The sequence below is a fragment of the Fusarium sambucinum genome, chromosome IV, assembly GCF_050947815.1.
Source record: "Fusarium sambucinum isolate potato_lamoka chromosome IV, whole genome shotgun sequence".
In the NCBI taxonomy this organism is placed as follows: domain Eukaryota; kingdom Fungi; phylum Ascomycota; class Sordariomycetes; order Hypocreales; family Nectriaceae; genus Fusarium; species Fusarium sambucinum.
In genome coordinates, this window is record NC_139291.1 from 2,086,459 (window position 1) to 2,101,956 (window position 15,498).

At 46.8% G+C, this 15,498-nt stretch overlaps 3 protein-coding genes across 3 annotated transcripts; all 3 read right to left on the reverse strand.

The window, feature by feature from the left end:
* Window positions 1-1,393: 1,393 nt before the first annotated feature.
* FSST1_000723 (uncharacterized protein) lies at window positions 1,394-5,548 on the reverse strand (the record flags this gene model as incomplete). The annotated part of the gene is made up of 3 exons (XM_083233673.1): window positions 1,394-2,087; window positions 2,139-5,429; window positions 5,508-5,548. The coding sequence occupies 3 exons, from the start codon at window positions 5,546-5,548 to the stop codon at window positions 1,394-1,396; spliced, it is 4,026 nt and encodes a 1,341-aa protein (XP_083090905.1).
* Window positions 5,549-10,687: 5,139 nt separating this feature from the next.
* On the reverse strand, window positions 10,688-13,113 carry FSST1_000724 (SurE domain-containing protein; the record flags this gene model as incomplete). The annotated part of the gene is made up of 3 exons (XM_083233684.1): window positions 10,688-11,999; window positions 12,107-12,172; window positions 12,218-13,113. The coding sequence occupies 3 exons, from the start codon at window positions 13,111-13,113 to the stop codon at window positions 10,688-10,690; spliced, it is 2,274 nt and encodes a 757-aa protein (XP_083090906.1).
* A 776-nt stretch (window positions 13,114-13,889) lies between these two features.
* Window positions 13,890-15,236, reverse strand: FSST1_000725 (uncharacterized protein; the record flags this gene model as incomplete). The annotated part of the gene is made up of 2 exons (XM_083233695.1): window positions 13,890-14,397; window positions 14,461-15,236. The coding sequence occupies 2 exons, from the start codon at window positions 15,234-15,236 to the stop codon at window positions 13,890-13,892; spliced, it is 1,284 nt and encodes a 427-aa protein (XP_083090907.1).
* Window positions 15,237-15,498: the final 262 nt, after the last annotated feature.

Genomic DNA, 15,498 nt, shown 5'->3' on the forward strand with positions numbered 1-15,498 from the left:
GGTGAGGAAGTAAGTAAAGAAGTAAGTACTAGCTAGGCTAAAAGGGTGTAGGTACTAAGTAAGGAAGAAGAAAGTGGGTCAGGAAGATGAGTGAGTGAGGGTGAGGGTGGCATCTATTATTAACCCATAGAGAACCCCGTGTTTGGTTGGGTTGTTAATTCGCTTGGCTTGGCTTGACTTGACTTTGTTTTGCTTTTGGATACCCAGAGAACCAAGCTACAATGACTGAAACAACTCAGTTCTAATGGTCGAAAGTATAGGTAATTTAAATAATAACTACGCGGCGCTAAAAAGACAGGAAAAGAGATACAAATGGGCTGGTCATTGTTGTTACTGTGAAAGAGGGATGGATATGTAAAGAGAATGGTTTCAGATTAAGTAGCTGAACTGTTTATTGTTGACTGGTTTGCTTCAAGTGGGCTAAAGCTTTATGTGATATAAAGAAAAGAAAGTCCTTTCTTAGGAATGTATAGGATGTAATTAGTAAAGGAAAGGAAAGGAAAGAAGACGAGAGAAGCTTGTGGTTCTTTTGACTGCTCTCACTAATAAACCGAGAAAGAGAAGAAAAGGGTTGGGAAAGAGAAAAGAAAGTACAGTATTGCACACTGTTGCGTTGGAATGGCAGACGGCAAACACTGCATGACAGGGGCATTCATCAAGTTTGATGAAAATATACCTAAATACATCCTCTTCCCGTCTCTCTGTTCTTGTTATCCAACTGATGTTGCACCAATCCATGTGTGACTACGGATACGCCAAACACTATGTAACTCGCCCCCTATCACATTTAACTTTTGCTAGGACACCAAAGTCGAGACTGAAAGAATCCCATGTGAAAACATCAGTATTGGTTCCTGGCAAATAGAACAACCACTATTTGGTTTATATATGATGAGTATACAAGCGAGTTTTATATCAATCTCTCATTCTTCTGTCAGATAACATAAACTGAAGAAATCATTTTCTTACCTCCAGATTGGACGCATGCATGCATGATTGTCACCATTTTGCTGATTGGCTGACTACAATTTATGCCTACCTGTTATCACTAACCAATTTCAACCTACGCCCAACCTTATCATTTCATACATCCATGGCATACATGGCACTCTATGTATGAGCAATAGTAAATAGGCATAATGCATTATCTTTCTGAAGGAGCCTGACCTTTTGTCAAACTTCCATTGATCTAGAACAATGCCAGTCAAGGCTCGGATACATGCATCATCAACACCGTCCGAGTATCAGAGCAATGTCCTTTGAATTGCGTCGTTCAAACACTTTCATTAATGATATGATGTTAACCAGTTCTATCCGTACCCAAAGTAATACTAATAAACAATACCAAGCACGCACGCATTCAACAGAAACCGAACCAGGTATCAATCAACGCCTACTTTTGTGCATCGTTGTTGTCTGCATCATCATCTGGTCGCATTTTTGGTTGCCAACCAGCCGCTACACCTGCTGCCACGATACCCGCCATCACTGTAGGCGCTCCGAGTGCAGAGTTGGATCGCGATCTCGTGGATCGAGTTCTCACTGAATTGGGCGTTCCAATTGGTGTCCCTTCAAAGGGATTCTCCTGTGTTGGCGTCTGTGGTGCATTGACAGAGCCAGATCGAGAACGGGAAGGACTTCTAGACCTTACCATCTCGACCGCCTCCTTGGGATGCTGGATGGCAAACTTGAGGTTGTTCAGTCGTCCTCCCTTCATGCGGCGCATAAAGTTGAGCTCGTCGCGAACGTCCGCCAACGGCTCTGGGTACATGCTCATCTCTTCATCAGAGATTGTGAGACCAGGGACTCTCTTGGCTCGCTGCTTCAAAAACTCGGGAACCAAAAGCAACATAAAATGGTCGGGGATCAAGCGGATAAGGATACCGATAGGAATAGAGAGGAAGCCAAGCACAAGAGCAATGGCCCAGAGAGTTCCGCTTTGCTTCTCCTTGGCGATCTGGAAAGCCGCACCACCGACAAAGATGATGAGGACTTGTCCACCACACATAATGGCACTGATACTGATGAAAAACCAGTTCTTGGTGAGACCCTCAAAGATGTTAAATTTGTTGTCTAGGCGGCGGTTACTGTACATGTTAGTATGGCTTCCCACTAGACTGTTAAAGAGTAATACTTACTTCCATTGGTTGAAGATCTGCATCCAGACGAAAGTGTTGAAAACAAGCGTCTTGATCTCATCGTCCGAAGGAGTGTTTTTTGTTGGTAGAATGCCCTTAGAACCACCGTAGTAAAGGAGGAAAGTGATAGCGAGCTGGTACACCGATTGTCCCAAAATCATTTTCCACATGGTGACAGAAATGATGCTTGATCCCTTGGGCTCAGGCTTCCGGTCGAGAACGCTGTCGTGGGGAGGATCAGTAGCAAGAGCCAGAGCGGCAAGGGTGTCCATGATCAGGTTGACCCAGAGAAGTTGTACAGCCGTCAAGACCGACGACTCTTCATCATTAGAAACTGCAGTAACAAAGGTGAGGATAACAGCAGTGACGTTGACTGTGAGCTGAAACTGTAGGAATCGCTTGACTGCGTCATTGACTGCGCGACCCCATTTCAGAGCCTTGACAATACTGTTGAAGTTGTCATCCATAAGAATGATAGCCGAAGCTTCCTTTGCAACCTCTGTACCAGCGATACCCATTGAGAAGCCAACATCAGCCATTTTGAGAGCGGGCGCATCGTTGGTGCCGTCACCGGTAACAGCAACGGTCTCGTTCTTGTCCTTGAGTCTCTTAACAAGGATTCGCTTGTCTTCAGGGGAGGAACGCGCCAATACGTGCAGGCGAGGGATAATCTCTTCTTGCTGGAGCTTAGAGAGGTTTCGGAATTCAGGCCCCTCCATGACAATAGAGTTGGGCTGGATGATGCCGCACTCCTTTGCGATAGCTTCAGCTGTGATCTTGTTGTCGCCAGTGACCATGCGAACAGTGACGCCAGCCTTCTGGCAGAGCTTCACAGCCTCCGGAACTCCCTCTCGGAGGGGATCCTGGATACCAACAACGCCAACAAAAGCCATGTCCGTGAATATGTCCTCAAAAACAACCTCCTTGCCACCATCAACATGGCCGACATTCTTAGGAGGCCATGAGGGGAAATCCTTGTAGCAAATACCGATTGTTCGGAGAGATCTTCTCGCATAACTCTCAATGAGCTGCTTGACAGTTTCGATGTTATCGTCAGACATGGGAGCAAGTGAGTCGTCGTTGGCAGGATCGCGGAAGACCTGTGTGCACTTGGAAAGAATAATTTCAGAGGCACCCTTGATGTAGAGACGGGCACTACCGTTAGGACCCTGGCAAATGATGCCCATGCACTTGCGGCCAGAATCGAAGGGAATAAGCTGCAAGACCTTTGCGTTCTCGCGCTCTTCACTCACGGGACCCATGCCGAGATGAGATTTGGCGAGAATAAGCAGTGCCGTCTCGGTCTTGGATCCAATAAACGTCTTTTCGCCATCGACCTCACCCTCAAAAGCAGTCGAGTTGAGGGCAATAGACTTGAGAAGGATATCCTTGACCGGTTTGCTGAGCATCTTGGCAAATTCGCCGATGCTGATATCACCACTTGTGTCCACGGGAGTGGAGGCATTGCTATCATCTCCGCGCTGTGAGCCGCCAAATCGTAGACTTGTTCCGATAGTTCCAGAAACGACTTGCATCTTATTCTGGGTCAATGTACCGGTCTTGTCAGAGCAAATGGTTGAAGCATTGCCCATGACCTCACAGGCCTTGAGATGTCGCACCAAGTTCGCATCTCGAAGCATACGAGTTGTTGCGAAAGCCAAAGCCAACGTCACAGCAAGTGGCAGTCCCTCGGGAACAGCCACCACGATGATGGTAACGACAACAATAAAAATGTTAAGAAACTGCTGTCCTTTTTGGGCAGGTGAGACGGATGGGGGCATCTTGGGGAGGCCGACAAGGAACTTGATGAACAGAACGATGAAGAGCAAAAGACCTGCAGCACTACCAAGCTTGGCAATGTAAGTAGCGATGACATTCAGCTTCGCTTGCAGAGGAGTCATCTCGGGATCTTCGTTCAATGACATGAGAGTTTTGCCATAAGAAGAGTAAACACCAACGGAAGTCGCCATGTAGGTGCCGACACCTTCCATGATACGGGCTCCTGATTGAATAAAAGGGTCCATCTTCTTGAGATTGTCACGATTCTCAATGGCGTTGTAGACGACTTCGGCAGATTGTTTTCGAATGATGTCAGATTCTCCAGTGGCCTGCGATTCGTCGCATTTGACGTTGAAACCTTCGATGAGAATTCCATCAACCGGCACCAGATCTCCAGGTTCAAGATGAATCACATCGCCAGCCAAGATATCAAAAACAGACAACTCGATCGTCTTTCCTGATCGAATAGCTTTAACCAAGCGGTCCTGTTTCTTTTTGTTCAGTTTTGTGAATTGGCGTTCCTTTTGGTAATCGTTCAAAGATCCAACAATGACGACGATGGCGATGGCGACAATAATCGCAACACCTTCAACCCATTCAACCTTGGGTTCACCGTCCTTGTGCTCTCCACCGAAGGTCTGGTACAGGCCAACTGCAAGACTGACAACAGCGGCAATCGACAGTAGAATCAGGACCTTGTCGTTGTATGTGATCCACATAAGCTGCAAAAGGCTCTTGCCCTTCTTCTCGGGCAGTCGGTTGTCCTTGTAAACACGGAGTCGATCGGCAAAACTGTCGCCTGATTGTGTATTTGAGATATCATTGTGAGGAGTCTGCTTCTTAGATGTGGCGTCCTCAAATGATATTTGTCCACCTAGACTCTTTTCTTCGACACTCAATCCGGCCTTTCGATTTGATCGCAATCCCTTTTCTATACCATCAATGCCACCCAACTTATAAAAGGCAGAAAGACTTTTTGGGTTGAACATTTTGTTGAGTTGGCCAGGTGTAAAAGCAAAGGGATTGTTTTCCACCTCGAAATCTTGCTCGGTGCCGGTGTCTGGCTTCAGGGCGGTCTCGTCGTTAATGATCTTGTTATGGTCATAATCGGAACCTTTGAGCGTCTCGTTCTGTGTTGAGTTGGACGCTACAACAGTGGTATCGCCATGTGATGATACGGATCGTGACATGTCGTCAGAATCAACAGAGTTTTGTCGTGATCGGTGGTTAATAGGCACAGACAGAAATCCAGCACCCTTGTCGCCTGACCTCGATAACACTGGACTAGAAACATTATGAGGACTTGTTGGTCTGCTATCCCTATTTTCGAAGTTCAAAGAAGTGTTGACTTCAGGTCGCGAAGGTCGTTGCGACATGCCTGCGGTTGCTGCGGGATCAGCTGTTGATGTAGGGCTAACTGCGTCGTCTTGTAGATTGGAGGGTTGTGATTCTTGCGGGTGTTCGGTAGAAGTATTAGTGTTGACAGCAGTGGTATCAATAGTGATTGTCGGACTGGAGGAATTGATCAGCATTAATGAATAAATGGTTGGGTCACTGGAGGCCCCGTGGGCGTCAGTGTCAATCACGTACGCGCGACGCCGCATGGGCGGATTGTCATCATGATCAGCCATGTTGAGCCGGGCAGTGCCGTGATGAGCGACAGCCTAGACTTGGGAGCTGTGGAAATGACAGCAAGCCGGATTGAGGCTATGCAACGGCGAATGTCTTGTTGGAAAGTACAGAGTACTACTTGATATTATGTTGAGTAAAAGGGAGCTTCAGTTCCAGGGAAGAGGGCGTGGAGCCAAGGAGAGCGCATGGGTTTTAAGTAGCAAGTGTAGGAGGGAGGGAATGAACTAAAAAGGAAACTAGAATTAGAAGAAGGAGCCTCAACTGGGCGATAGAAAGTTCAGAAATCGAATGATTAAACCCTCTTCAAGAACCAGAGTTAAACATGGCCAACTCGAAAGGGCAATCAGAGGTTCAGTTGAAGGTTGAGGAGAAATGCAATCAAGAGCCAGAGGTGGAGGACATGTTTTTCGCCTCGACCGAACTTCCTTCCTTTCGACTTGGATGATTGAGGCAGTGCAAGCCAGCTGATAGTTCTAATTGGTTCCTACACTTCACCTTGGGGTGCATGTAGAAAGAGACGTACCTTAAAGGGTATTAAAACTGGATCTTCTTAAGCCCGGGGCAGGGGCCGGGCAAGCGCTAAATTGACGGAGGTCCCTCTGTCTTTGGGTAAAGACGACTGAGAGTCCAAACATGCAGTATCCATCAGGTCCATTGAATCATTAATTAGGTAGGTACATAGGCGCTGAATGTACCTAAAAATGACATGGACACGAGTCGACAGGGAATTCCGCATCATGATTTCCCGTGGGAAAGATGATGAACTGCAGTTGCTTAATATGCACTGTGCTTATTGCTCTTGGATCCCTATCAATCGGATTTCGAGTCCAGTATCAAACATCGATCGATATATTGATTTGCCCATAAATCAGTCAATGCTTAGACGGTCGATCCTCTTCATCTCCGCGATGTCCAGGTTGAAAGCTTTCCCTCCCATGACTTGCTGTAGCTTCTAGGCGGCCTCTCTCTAGCTTTACGCTCACAAGAGGAGGCTGTGTAATGATTTGAGTTGCGACGTGACCTAAAGTTTCCCCATTACCAAAGGCGAAATAGTGACGAATTTCAGCTATCGTTGTTCTTCCTCAACAGATTTTGAGGCAGCTCATGATGATACTCTTCATGCGTTCTCTCTGCCCCCTGTCGCCACAGTGCACGCACCTACATGAACATCCCGTCTTGGCGGTCCGTCTAGAAGCGACAGAGCCAAGCCTCTAGAATCTACAGAGTAGCAGTAGGCCGCTCAATGGCATGACTTGGCGCCAAGCTAACATGCTCTGTGAAACGTCTTTGATCTACCAAACAGTGCTGTATTTATCTTCAGGTCTTCAAGATGTGATGTTGGTTCACTTGTTTTTGTTCAAGCAAGTCTTATTACTGGTAAAAGTCCTTGCGTGAGACATGTCAATGTGTTGTCATTTACACTAATCCATCAACCACAAACAAATGACGTCTAATACCGCAAATGTTTGTCACCCTGTTAAGCGAAATGGGCAACAGCAATGGCTTGGTAATGCCCAAGTTCCACCTCGAAGCAATTGCCGGATCATATCACACACTGGTATGAACATAGCATCGGTCGACGTGACGACGCGTTACTATTCTTGCTAATTTACAGTGGACTCTATGTCTTAGTCCATCGGCCCCATCAATATCAAGCTCACATATTTGACTTGATTCACCGGGTTTTTTCAACATCCGGAATGTGCATATCTCTTGAACAATCAACTTCCTCATCAAGGATGAATCCTAACAGCGCTGACGAACATAAAGGAACAAGACTCCCGCGGTCTAGTCCGTAGGAATACAGAAGTTCTATGGGTAATTTCCTTGTAAATTGGGTCTCATCAATCCTTGTTTTAAGCTGCGGGTTCTTGCGTACATAGTCACACGGCTGATGAGCTTAATTATTCCCTAAGATTGCTTTACCGTGCATTCCGCAGCTGCCAAAATAGCCTCATGTAAAACTTGTTTCTTAGCGCTGATGATATCTATTAGGAATTGTTCACTTTCAACATTCGTACGGGAAGTAATTGTAGAGCTCGCAATAGATACCTCTGACTGATACCCGTAGAAAAAACAAGTCAAGTATCCGTAGCAAAGTCGTATTCAGGGGTTTATTACCAGGATTAAGAGGCTCGGGATCGATCCTGTCCAAGAGATATTGTATCAACCAGTGAGAAGGACCCACAACGCTATTCGAGGGCTATTCATCGCGCTAGGATCCAATCTCCACTATTTAGACAAGCTTCATTTATGATCTTTTAGAAGGCTGCGCTTTGGTTGTGAAGAAACAGCCAGGATTGATTACCCAGGTAGGCAAGTGGCTATCATCAACGCGAGATAGGCCAACTAGGTGAGCTCAGTGACAAATGTCGTGCTTGAAACATATTCTTGGCAATTCAGCACTGAGCCAAGCGAAAGTACCACACCTCGGGCATCTCCTTTTTATGCCCGTCGTATGTCGGTCATAAACGAATAAAGAGCATTGGCATTGGTATGGTCGAGACTACATCTCCACCTACAGACGGCCAAACACTCACAGGTCCATTACAGGCTTTCGATGGGGATGAAATGTCTTGCTGTCACTAAGTCAGTGACATACAGCAATGGGAGGGAGGGCTTTGTAGGAGGCCGTCAGTAGGTACGTTCAAGAAGTGGCGTGTATCGCTACACAGCCACAACGCCACAACGCACGTCCTTAAGCCCATCCTATGGGATGTCTCGTAACAGAGCGAGTGAGTATCGAGCAGATCAAGCATTAGGAATAAATTTCAAGTGATCTCGGCATAATAGTAGTCCCTTGTAAAACGCAACAGATCTTCATTGATTTCTATTGTGTTGACTTGGTCTTCTAAACTCAACAACAATCGTCGTTGGAAAAGAGTTGTCCTCGTCCAATTTGGGTAGCAAATATTGAATTAAGTAGCCAATCAAATGCAGTTCTATCTCTCTGCCCAGAAATCCTTCAACTGTCACTTTATGCAGCCAGGGTCTTTGAGCATTGAAGCCAAGACCGGCCCAAGTACAAGCTAACAAGCTGAGTCAAGCCAAGACCAAGCTCACAAAATCCCCGGGCTTCTTCCATGAGAACGCGACGCAAAACCAAAGAAAACTCCTTTCCATTTCGAGGCATTTCTCGTAAGAGTCATTATAGACGAAATACACAACAGCCCAAAATGATCACACGCACGACTTACACATGATTCATTGATCTCGCCTGAGAGATAGTGCACATCGCACTGTAGTCCTGTGCTACATTTTACGAAGCGGCGTCTTAAGATTTCGGGTACGAGTTCCATTGCTTCGCCTCACCAGTTGGCCGAGGTAGTGTTCAGAGCATCCTCGCGACATCATGGTGGCGTTCCTCGGGAAACTTCCCATCACTCAAAAATGGCAGTGTTGGTTGCTTTACTTACATGGCCTTCGGCCAATTAGGTGGTCATGGCTTGTCATCCCATGTGGAAGTTGTACGACCTGCGGAGCAAAAATTACTCAAGCCACGTTCGATGTGATCGATATGGAGATATTGATGTACCAACATGCATTGTGCTAGGTTCCTGGTTTCAAATCAGACTAAGCTCATGCGTGCTCTCAAACCCATAATTCAAGGCCGTGTACAACCCTCTCTGTTGTTCCTTAGGCCAAGGCATAAGAGTATACTCGGAGAGTCAGCGTTCCGGATAACCGATGCATATGCGCTTCGCCTCTGGTGTTGCAATTTCGAAACCGGAATTCTATTATATACTCATTTGCGAAGAGTCAGTCCTTTCTTTCTTTTCCTCCTCTTACGACAACCGGTATTTGGTGTCCCTGCCGAGTGGGTAGCAGAATAGTTAGCCTCCTAAGTCTTAGGGTATGAAATAAGTAGTCTAAGAACTATAATCTAAGAAGCATAAACTAGACTACTAATTTCGTCTCTTAAGCTTCCAGCAGCCAATTTTCCCTGATACCCTAGGGCCTACAGTCGTGGGTTCTTGGCTCAATGCTCCTCGGCGCAACATGTACAAGCCAGTTTATCTAAGAACAGTCAGAACACTACCACTTATTTCTTTTTTAGGCAAGTTCTAAGCACAAGACGAAACTAGAAGATTCCGGACTCGCACACCGATCGAATCTCATAAAAATCGCAAGTCGCAAGGCCGATTTCACATAAGATTCATCTCAGGCAAATGAGATTACCCTATAGTAATGAGTTCTACCATGTTAGAGCTATGTCTAAAGGCTGACAGATTATATGTCAACTGTGTAGGATCAAGGTCGGACTTCTTTATTCATTGTGTGCCTTGACTAGTAAGTGTGTCTACAGTTACGAGGTGGTTGTGGTCGATGTCGTATCTCATGATGATGAATGCAATTTCGGTTTCACCAAGTTATCAATACGCCGGACGCCCTGACTAGCCATCAAGATCAACCCATCAAGCTGGTATCACAAATCCCCGCAGTGACATTCAAATCACAATTACAATACCCACTTTCTACATGAAACATACCTTATCTTGCTTAATAAAGAGAGACCTTACTCTGTATGTTTTGTACTTATAGCACAGCCTCCTTCTCATCTAAAGGTCCCTGCTTCCGTACGGCACAGCAGAAACGGAACTACCCTTGATGGAACCCTCACACGATTCACTTTGGTGATCATCATTAGAAGTTTGTTTGTTCAAATGAAGTGATGTTGAAGTTTATCCCGCTTTCAACTCCACTACATCATGGCTGTGTAGTTGGATCTTAATCCCAATTAGGAGTTGTTATCCTTCTCTCGAGCAACTAATCCATACAAGATGAGGGATTATGCCTAATCCAGTCAGTATTTTTCATGTGAATACAACTCTTTATGTTCCCTGCATTATGCGAACCTGATATCGGCGAATTTAGACTGAATGTGCAGTGATGGAAGCCAAGATAGTAGGTGCTAGGCATGAAGTCAGGCTATACTCCGCACAATTTGAACACAGCTTCCTCTACCGACTTAATCACTGCATGTGCGCAAGGTGCTAGTTGAATAGCAAAATCTAACAAGAAAGTGTATGGTGTGCATGTAAAATAAAAGAACTTTTGAATTCCCGAGTAGCACCCATATTGCGATATGGCGGTGACTGGCTACCCTTTTCGAAACTTCAAATCCACTGGCCGTTGCCTTACCTCCGTCCCAAATCTACCTTACGGACAGGAACCATATCCTCGGCACCCTCTTGATCCTTGATTGAGCTCTCAATACCAAAGAATGGCGCAACGCCATGCCTCATTACGCCCTTCCAGAACCCAGACACAATCTCCTTCAGATCACCTCCGGTCTGCTTGAAGTCAGGGAAGGCATTCACCTCAAGCAACCAGGCAGTGCCTTGAGCATCCACCAGAAAATCGAGACCGTAGACTTCGAAAGCATTAGGCATCGTCTGAAAGTGGATTGGCATGGCCTTTGCTGCCGCCTCGAAGATCTCGCCCGTCACATCACAGATTTGATGGAAGATGTCGTCTCGCATGTCGCTTGATAGAGGCAGCTCCCAGAAACGACGAACAGTGTTCTCATTTGGCGAGTCTTGAAGACATGTGTTGGTCAGGAAAGACTCAATGTCTCCTGGTGCATCTGCGGGTGCAGTGTATGGCTTGCCAGCGAAGAGCGCAAGCATATGCTTGTAGACCCAGACATCAAGGCTTCCGGTGCACATTACGTATGTGCGGATATGGAACTTACGCTTTTCGCCATCGACAAGTAGAGGTGGGTGGATATATGGCTGCGCGACGAAATGTCGGAGATGTGAGGTTGTAATGCCGTCACCATTGTTGTCATTGTCAGCGACCTCCTCTTCATCGTCCGTATCGGGCTGGTCCTCCTCCCAGATATCGAAGATGTTCTGGAGCTCGTCCATCGAACTGAAGAGTTTGATTCCCTGGCCTCGATCACTCATGCCTGGCTTCAAGATCCACCACTCCTTAGAGCTGGGATCTGATTGCTCTTCGTTACGATCCATGCTTTCTCGAAGATCAAAGGCCTCTACCAGAGCATCATCCAGAAATTCGGCGAAATCGACCTCAAAGGCTTCGCTGCGCTTGATGTGCGTCTTTAGGACAGACTCAGGATGCTTTGCCACCCAGTGATCCACAGTAGTAGATAGGTAGTGTTTTCGAATAAGAGCCTTTCGGATCATGTAGCTGTTGATAAGAGTGGTGCGCTCATGGCTGCCAGCATACTCAAAGTCGATGGCTTCATACGCAGTAATCTGCAAGATGTTTTCCTCCGAAGGGACAATTTTCGCAAGAGCTGGCTCATCAGACTCTGGTACTTCAGTAATCACATTGAAAACCCCCTCAGGGAAGAGAGAGTTCAAGGCGGATAAGATGAGCGGTTGAACGTATGCATCTTCGTAGGAAATGACAGCTTGGATTGAGGGTCCTTTCGGCCTCGACGCCATCTCTTGACTTTTCTGGTTTGCCACCGAGCCCGAATCCCTTTATAGAAAGTAAGAACGTATCTATTGATAGTCTTGATAGAATACAGGCATTGTGCTTCTCTCCTAGCCCTGCCCGCCACATATCACACGATCGAGGGTACTTACAGTTCAAGCTCTTTCTGGTTAAATTCTCCAGCACCATGCATGAAGTTTGCCTTAAGAGGAGTGATACTAGAGCAGTCAGTAATGTTTGTTTCTCGTACCGGTCAAACATACCTTGTCAATCCTTCCTTGACGGCCCATCCATCGTTACCAGGCGCAGACTCTTCTACGCTCTTATATACATCCGTGAACCTTGGTGCCCACTTGAAGTGTTTGTGGGAATGTCCTTTTCGTGAGCTAGGTCGGGCGGCATCGTCAACCTCGCCGTCAACACCCTCGCGAATCCTCTCCTCTTCTTCGTTCTCGTCTCCTGCCTCACCTTCAATCTCCTGAAAGCAACCACCCTCTCGCCAGTAGTTCTGCAGGACGTTTGTCCAAATGGCCTTGTTATTTTCCAAACCTTCTACTAGAGGAACATTGACGCTGTAGAGGTCCGCACTACCGTCCGTTGGCCACTGCTTGTAAAGAGTCTCAATAACCTTGACGCTGCGGCGACAAGCAGCCTCGATGATGACCGGGTCGTGGTTCCTGGTGAAGAAAGCAAAGCTCAAGGCAATTGACTTCTTTTGACAAACAGCAGCCTCCAGAGCGGCACCTAGAGTTCCTGAACTAAGAGCAAAAACAGCAGTGGTGTTTCTGCCATAGTTGGGACCACTAACGACAAGATCAATAGGTCCTCGATCTTGGAAGAAGTGGTGAAGACCAATCTGAACGCAAGATGCGGGTGTCCCGTCAACCAAGATCCATTCTTCAACGTCTCCTGAAGGAGATGGTCGATGGTGAGTGGTACCTTGAGAATCATCACCATGGACGACGGATGAAGGGCGGTAGTACACAGGCTTGAGGGTTTGACCAATCATGTGTGCTTTTCCAATCCATGACCTCTGCGTGTGAGGAAGACATACAGAAACAGTGTGGCCGGCCTGTTGCAGCTGCTGGATGAGACAGTGGACGTATGGAGAAGAATGTGGTGATGGCGGGCCATCATCATTGGTAACGAGGATATGCATCTTTGACTGTGATGAGAAGGCCGGCGATTAGTATGAGCTATCACAGGTGTCAGTAAATTTTCTTGGGTAGAGAGGACAAGACAGAGAAGAAAAGATTCAACTCACTCGCAATGCCTGTTTAGTTATACAGTAGATAGATGTACGCAAGTATTTGACGGATGAACGTTGGGCAGAATGGAATCAATGAGGGGCATGTTGACGTGGGGCAGGAACGCTAGGCAAGTCAGCACGTCACAGAATCACTTCCAATTGGCGTTTGGCATGGGAAAGTACGGGCACAAGCAGGGGGAACTCATGTTATTATCATGAACTTGTCTGATTTCTTTATTCGACCGACTCGATCATGAAGAAAAAAACTACCTAAAAACCGGGGCTCACAGAATTGAATATGCCTAAGGGAAATTCCTTGTCAAACCAAACCAGACCAGACCAGACCAGCCGATACCGAACCAAATAAAACAGAATAAATCGAAACAGACTCAGGCTTGCTTCCTCTCTTCCACTGTTTGAGGTCAGGTATCAATCAATCAACTAACCATTCAATACGTCGTCTTCATGTGCGACACATTCCATCGTCCCTAGCAGACTTACTAGTCCTTTTGACGTTCTAATTCCATCCAACGCCGTGATAAAGCCAGTACTAATTTCCATTATAAGGCGAAAGTAGGGAAATTCCCGTATGCAGAATTATGAATTGTCGTGGAACAGCCGCTTGACTGTGATGCGAGAATGTGATAAGAAAGTAAATGTAACGCCGAACAACCGAAAGGATTTGCCTAAACGCGGCTGCGCTTGGTCTCCCTGGTGTCAATACTTTCTCCTGATCGTTTGCGTGATGGCGATTTGGGGACGCTTTCCTTTGTTCGTCGCCAGGAATCGAAGGGGCTTCGCTTGCTGGGTCGCTTAACGACGGGTGCGCTCGCGCTCTCTGTCAGCTTATTGGCAGATCGAGTGACTCGTCGAGTAGATGGTGGTGAAGCTGGAGCGAATTGGGGCGCTGCAGGGGTAGACTCGCGCTCTTTCTTGGTCACTGACGGCGTCGCTGGGCAAACCAGTTCTTCCACATCCGTCATAGCTTCTTCTTCTTCTTCAACATCTGTCACAGCTTCTTCTTCTTCAATCTGCTCCTTCGTCTTGACATCCTGGAAGAGGAGACGAGGCTTAATCGAAGCTCGCGTCAGAGGACGATGAAGATGAGCCTCTGGGTCTTCCTCTGCAGTTTGGCGCTCATCCAGATCTTCAGTTTCATGCTCAGTGAATTTGCGGAAGAATCTCTTGCCACGGCTATTAAAGTTAGTAATTTGTTTTAGAAGTGAGTTTTTATTTTTATTTTTTTTTAAGACTTACAATGTGTACACCATACCATCCTTACGGTCGGCGAGCTCATCCACGGTCTTGACGCCCTCTCCAGGAACCTTAACCTTGCGCTTGTCGTGGCGTTTGCTAGGTTCAGCATGGGGTGCTTCGCTGAAGAAAGGGTTTTCTGAACTGAGAAAAGGGTTCTCTTCTCGTTCATCACGAACAGGAACCCGATCACGGGTATCAGTAAAAATCTCAATAGATTCCTCAATCTCCTCTACAGCAAAGCTTTCCAACGAAATGCCGCTGTACTTTTTGGCAGATCGCTTCTTGGGAGTTAAAATTGCTTCATCGGTTTCAGAGCTAAAAAGGCTGCGGGCGACTGCTTTGATGTGGGCGGTCTTCTTCTCAGTGGGTGGCTTTTGGGGTGTCTTTGATGGTGTGGGAAGCATGCCACCAGCGCCGATGGCAGAAGAGCTGGATCGCTCATGAGTGCGACGGCTGGCGCCATCTCGAGAAGTTTCAGCATGCATGTTTTCTGTTGCGCGGCGAACAAAATCGTTGGCGGGTATTCGCTTCTTTTGCGTCATAGGTGAGGCGATGGCAGCGTTCAGATGCTTGGAAGACTTTTTGGCGGTTTGAGGTGATCGAAGTTGACGGTCTGATGCGCCGGGAGATGGAGTCCTTGTTCGTTTTGATGAAATTCGTGCAGACTTGCGAGGTGAAAAAGGTTCCCAGTGGTCTTGGTAACCAAGGCGAGGAGTTGGAGGAGTGCGGATGTTGGATGGCGGTGGAGGCGTGGTAGAGCCGTGTGCGTCGGTCATGTTGATGGTTAGGCGGCAGCGCCGGAAAGGAAAAAAAAAACAATTGCTAGTTGGAGCCTTTTCGCTGTAATCTGAAGCTTGGCCTTGGAAAGATTGTATCGACTTGAGACTTAAAGTGTGTACTCGTTGGCTGCCAGGTCTACCAAAAGATTACGTCGAATTGAGGGTGCGTGGACTGATGTAATAAACAGCGCAGTTGACTTAAATAAGTTGCAGCGATGGACTGCAAAAGGGGTATAGTTTTGGAGAAGTAACGATAAGA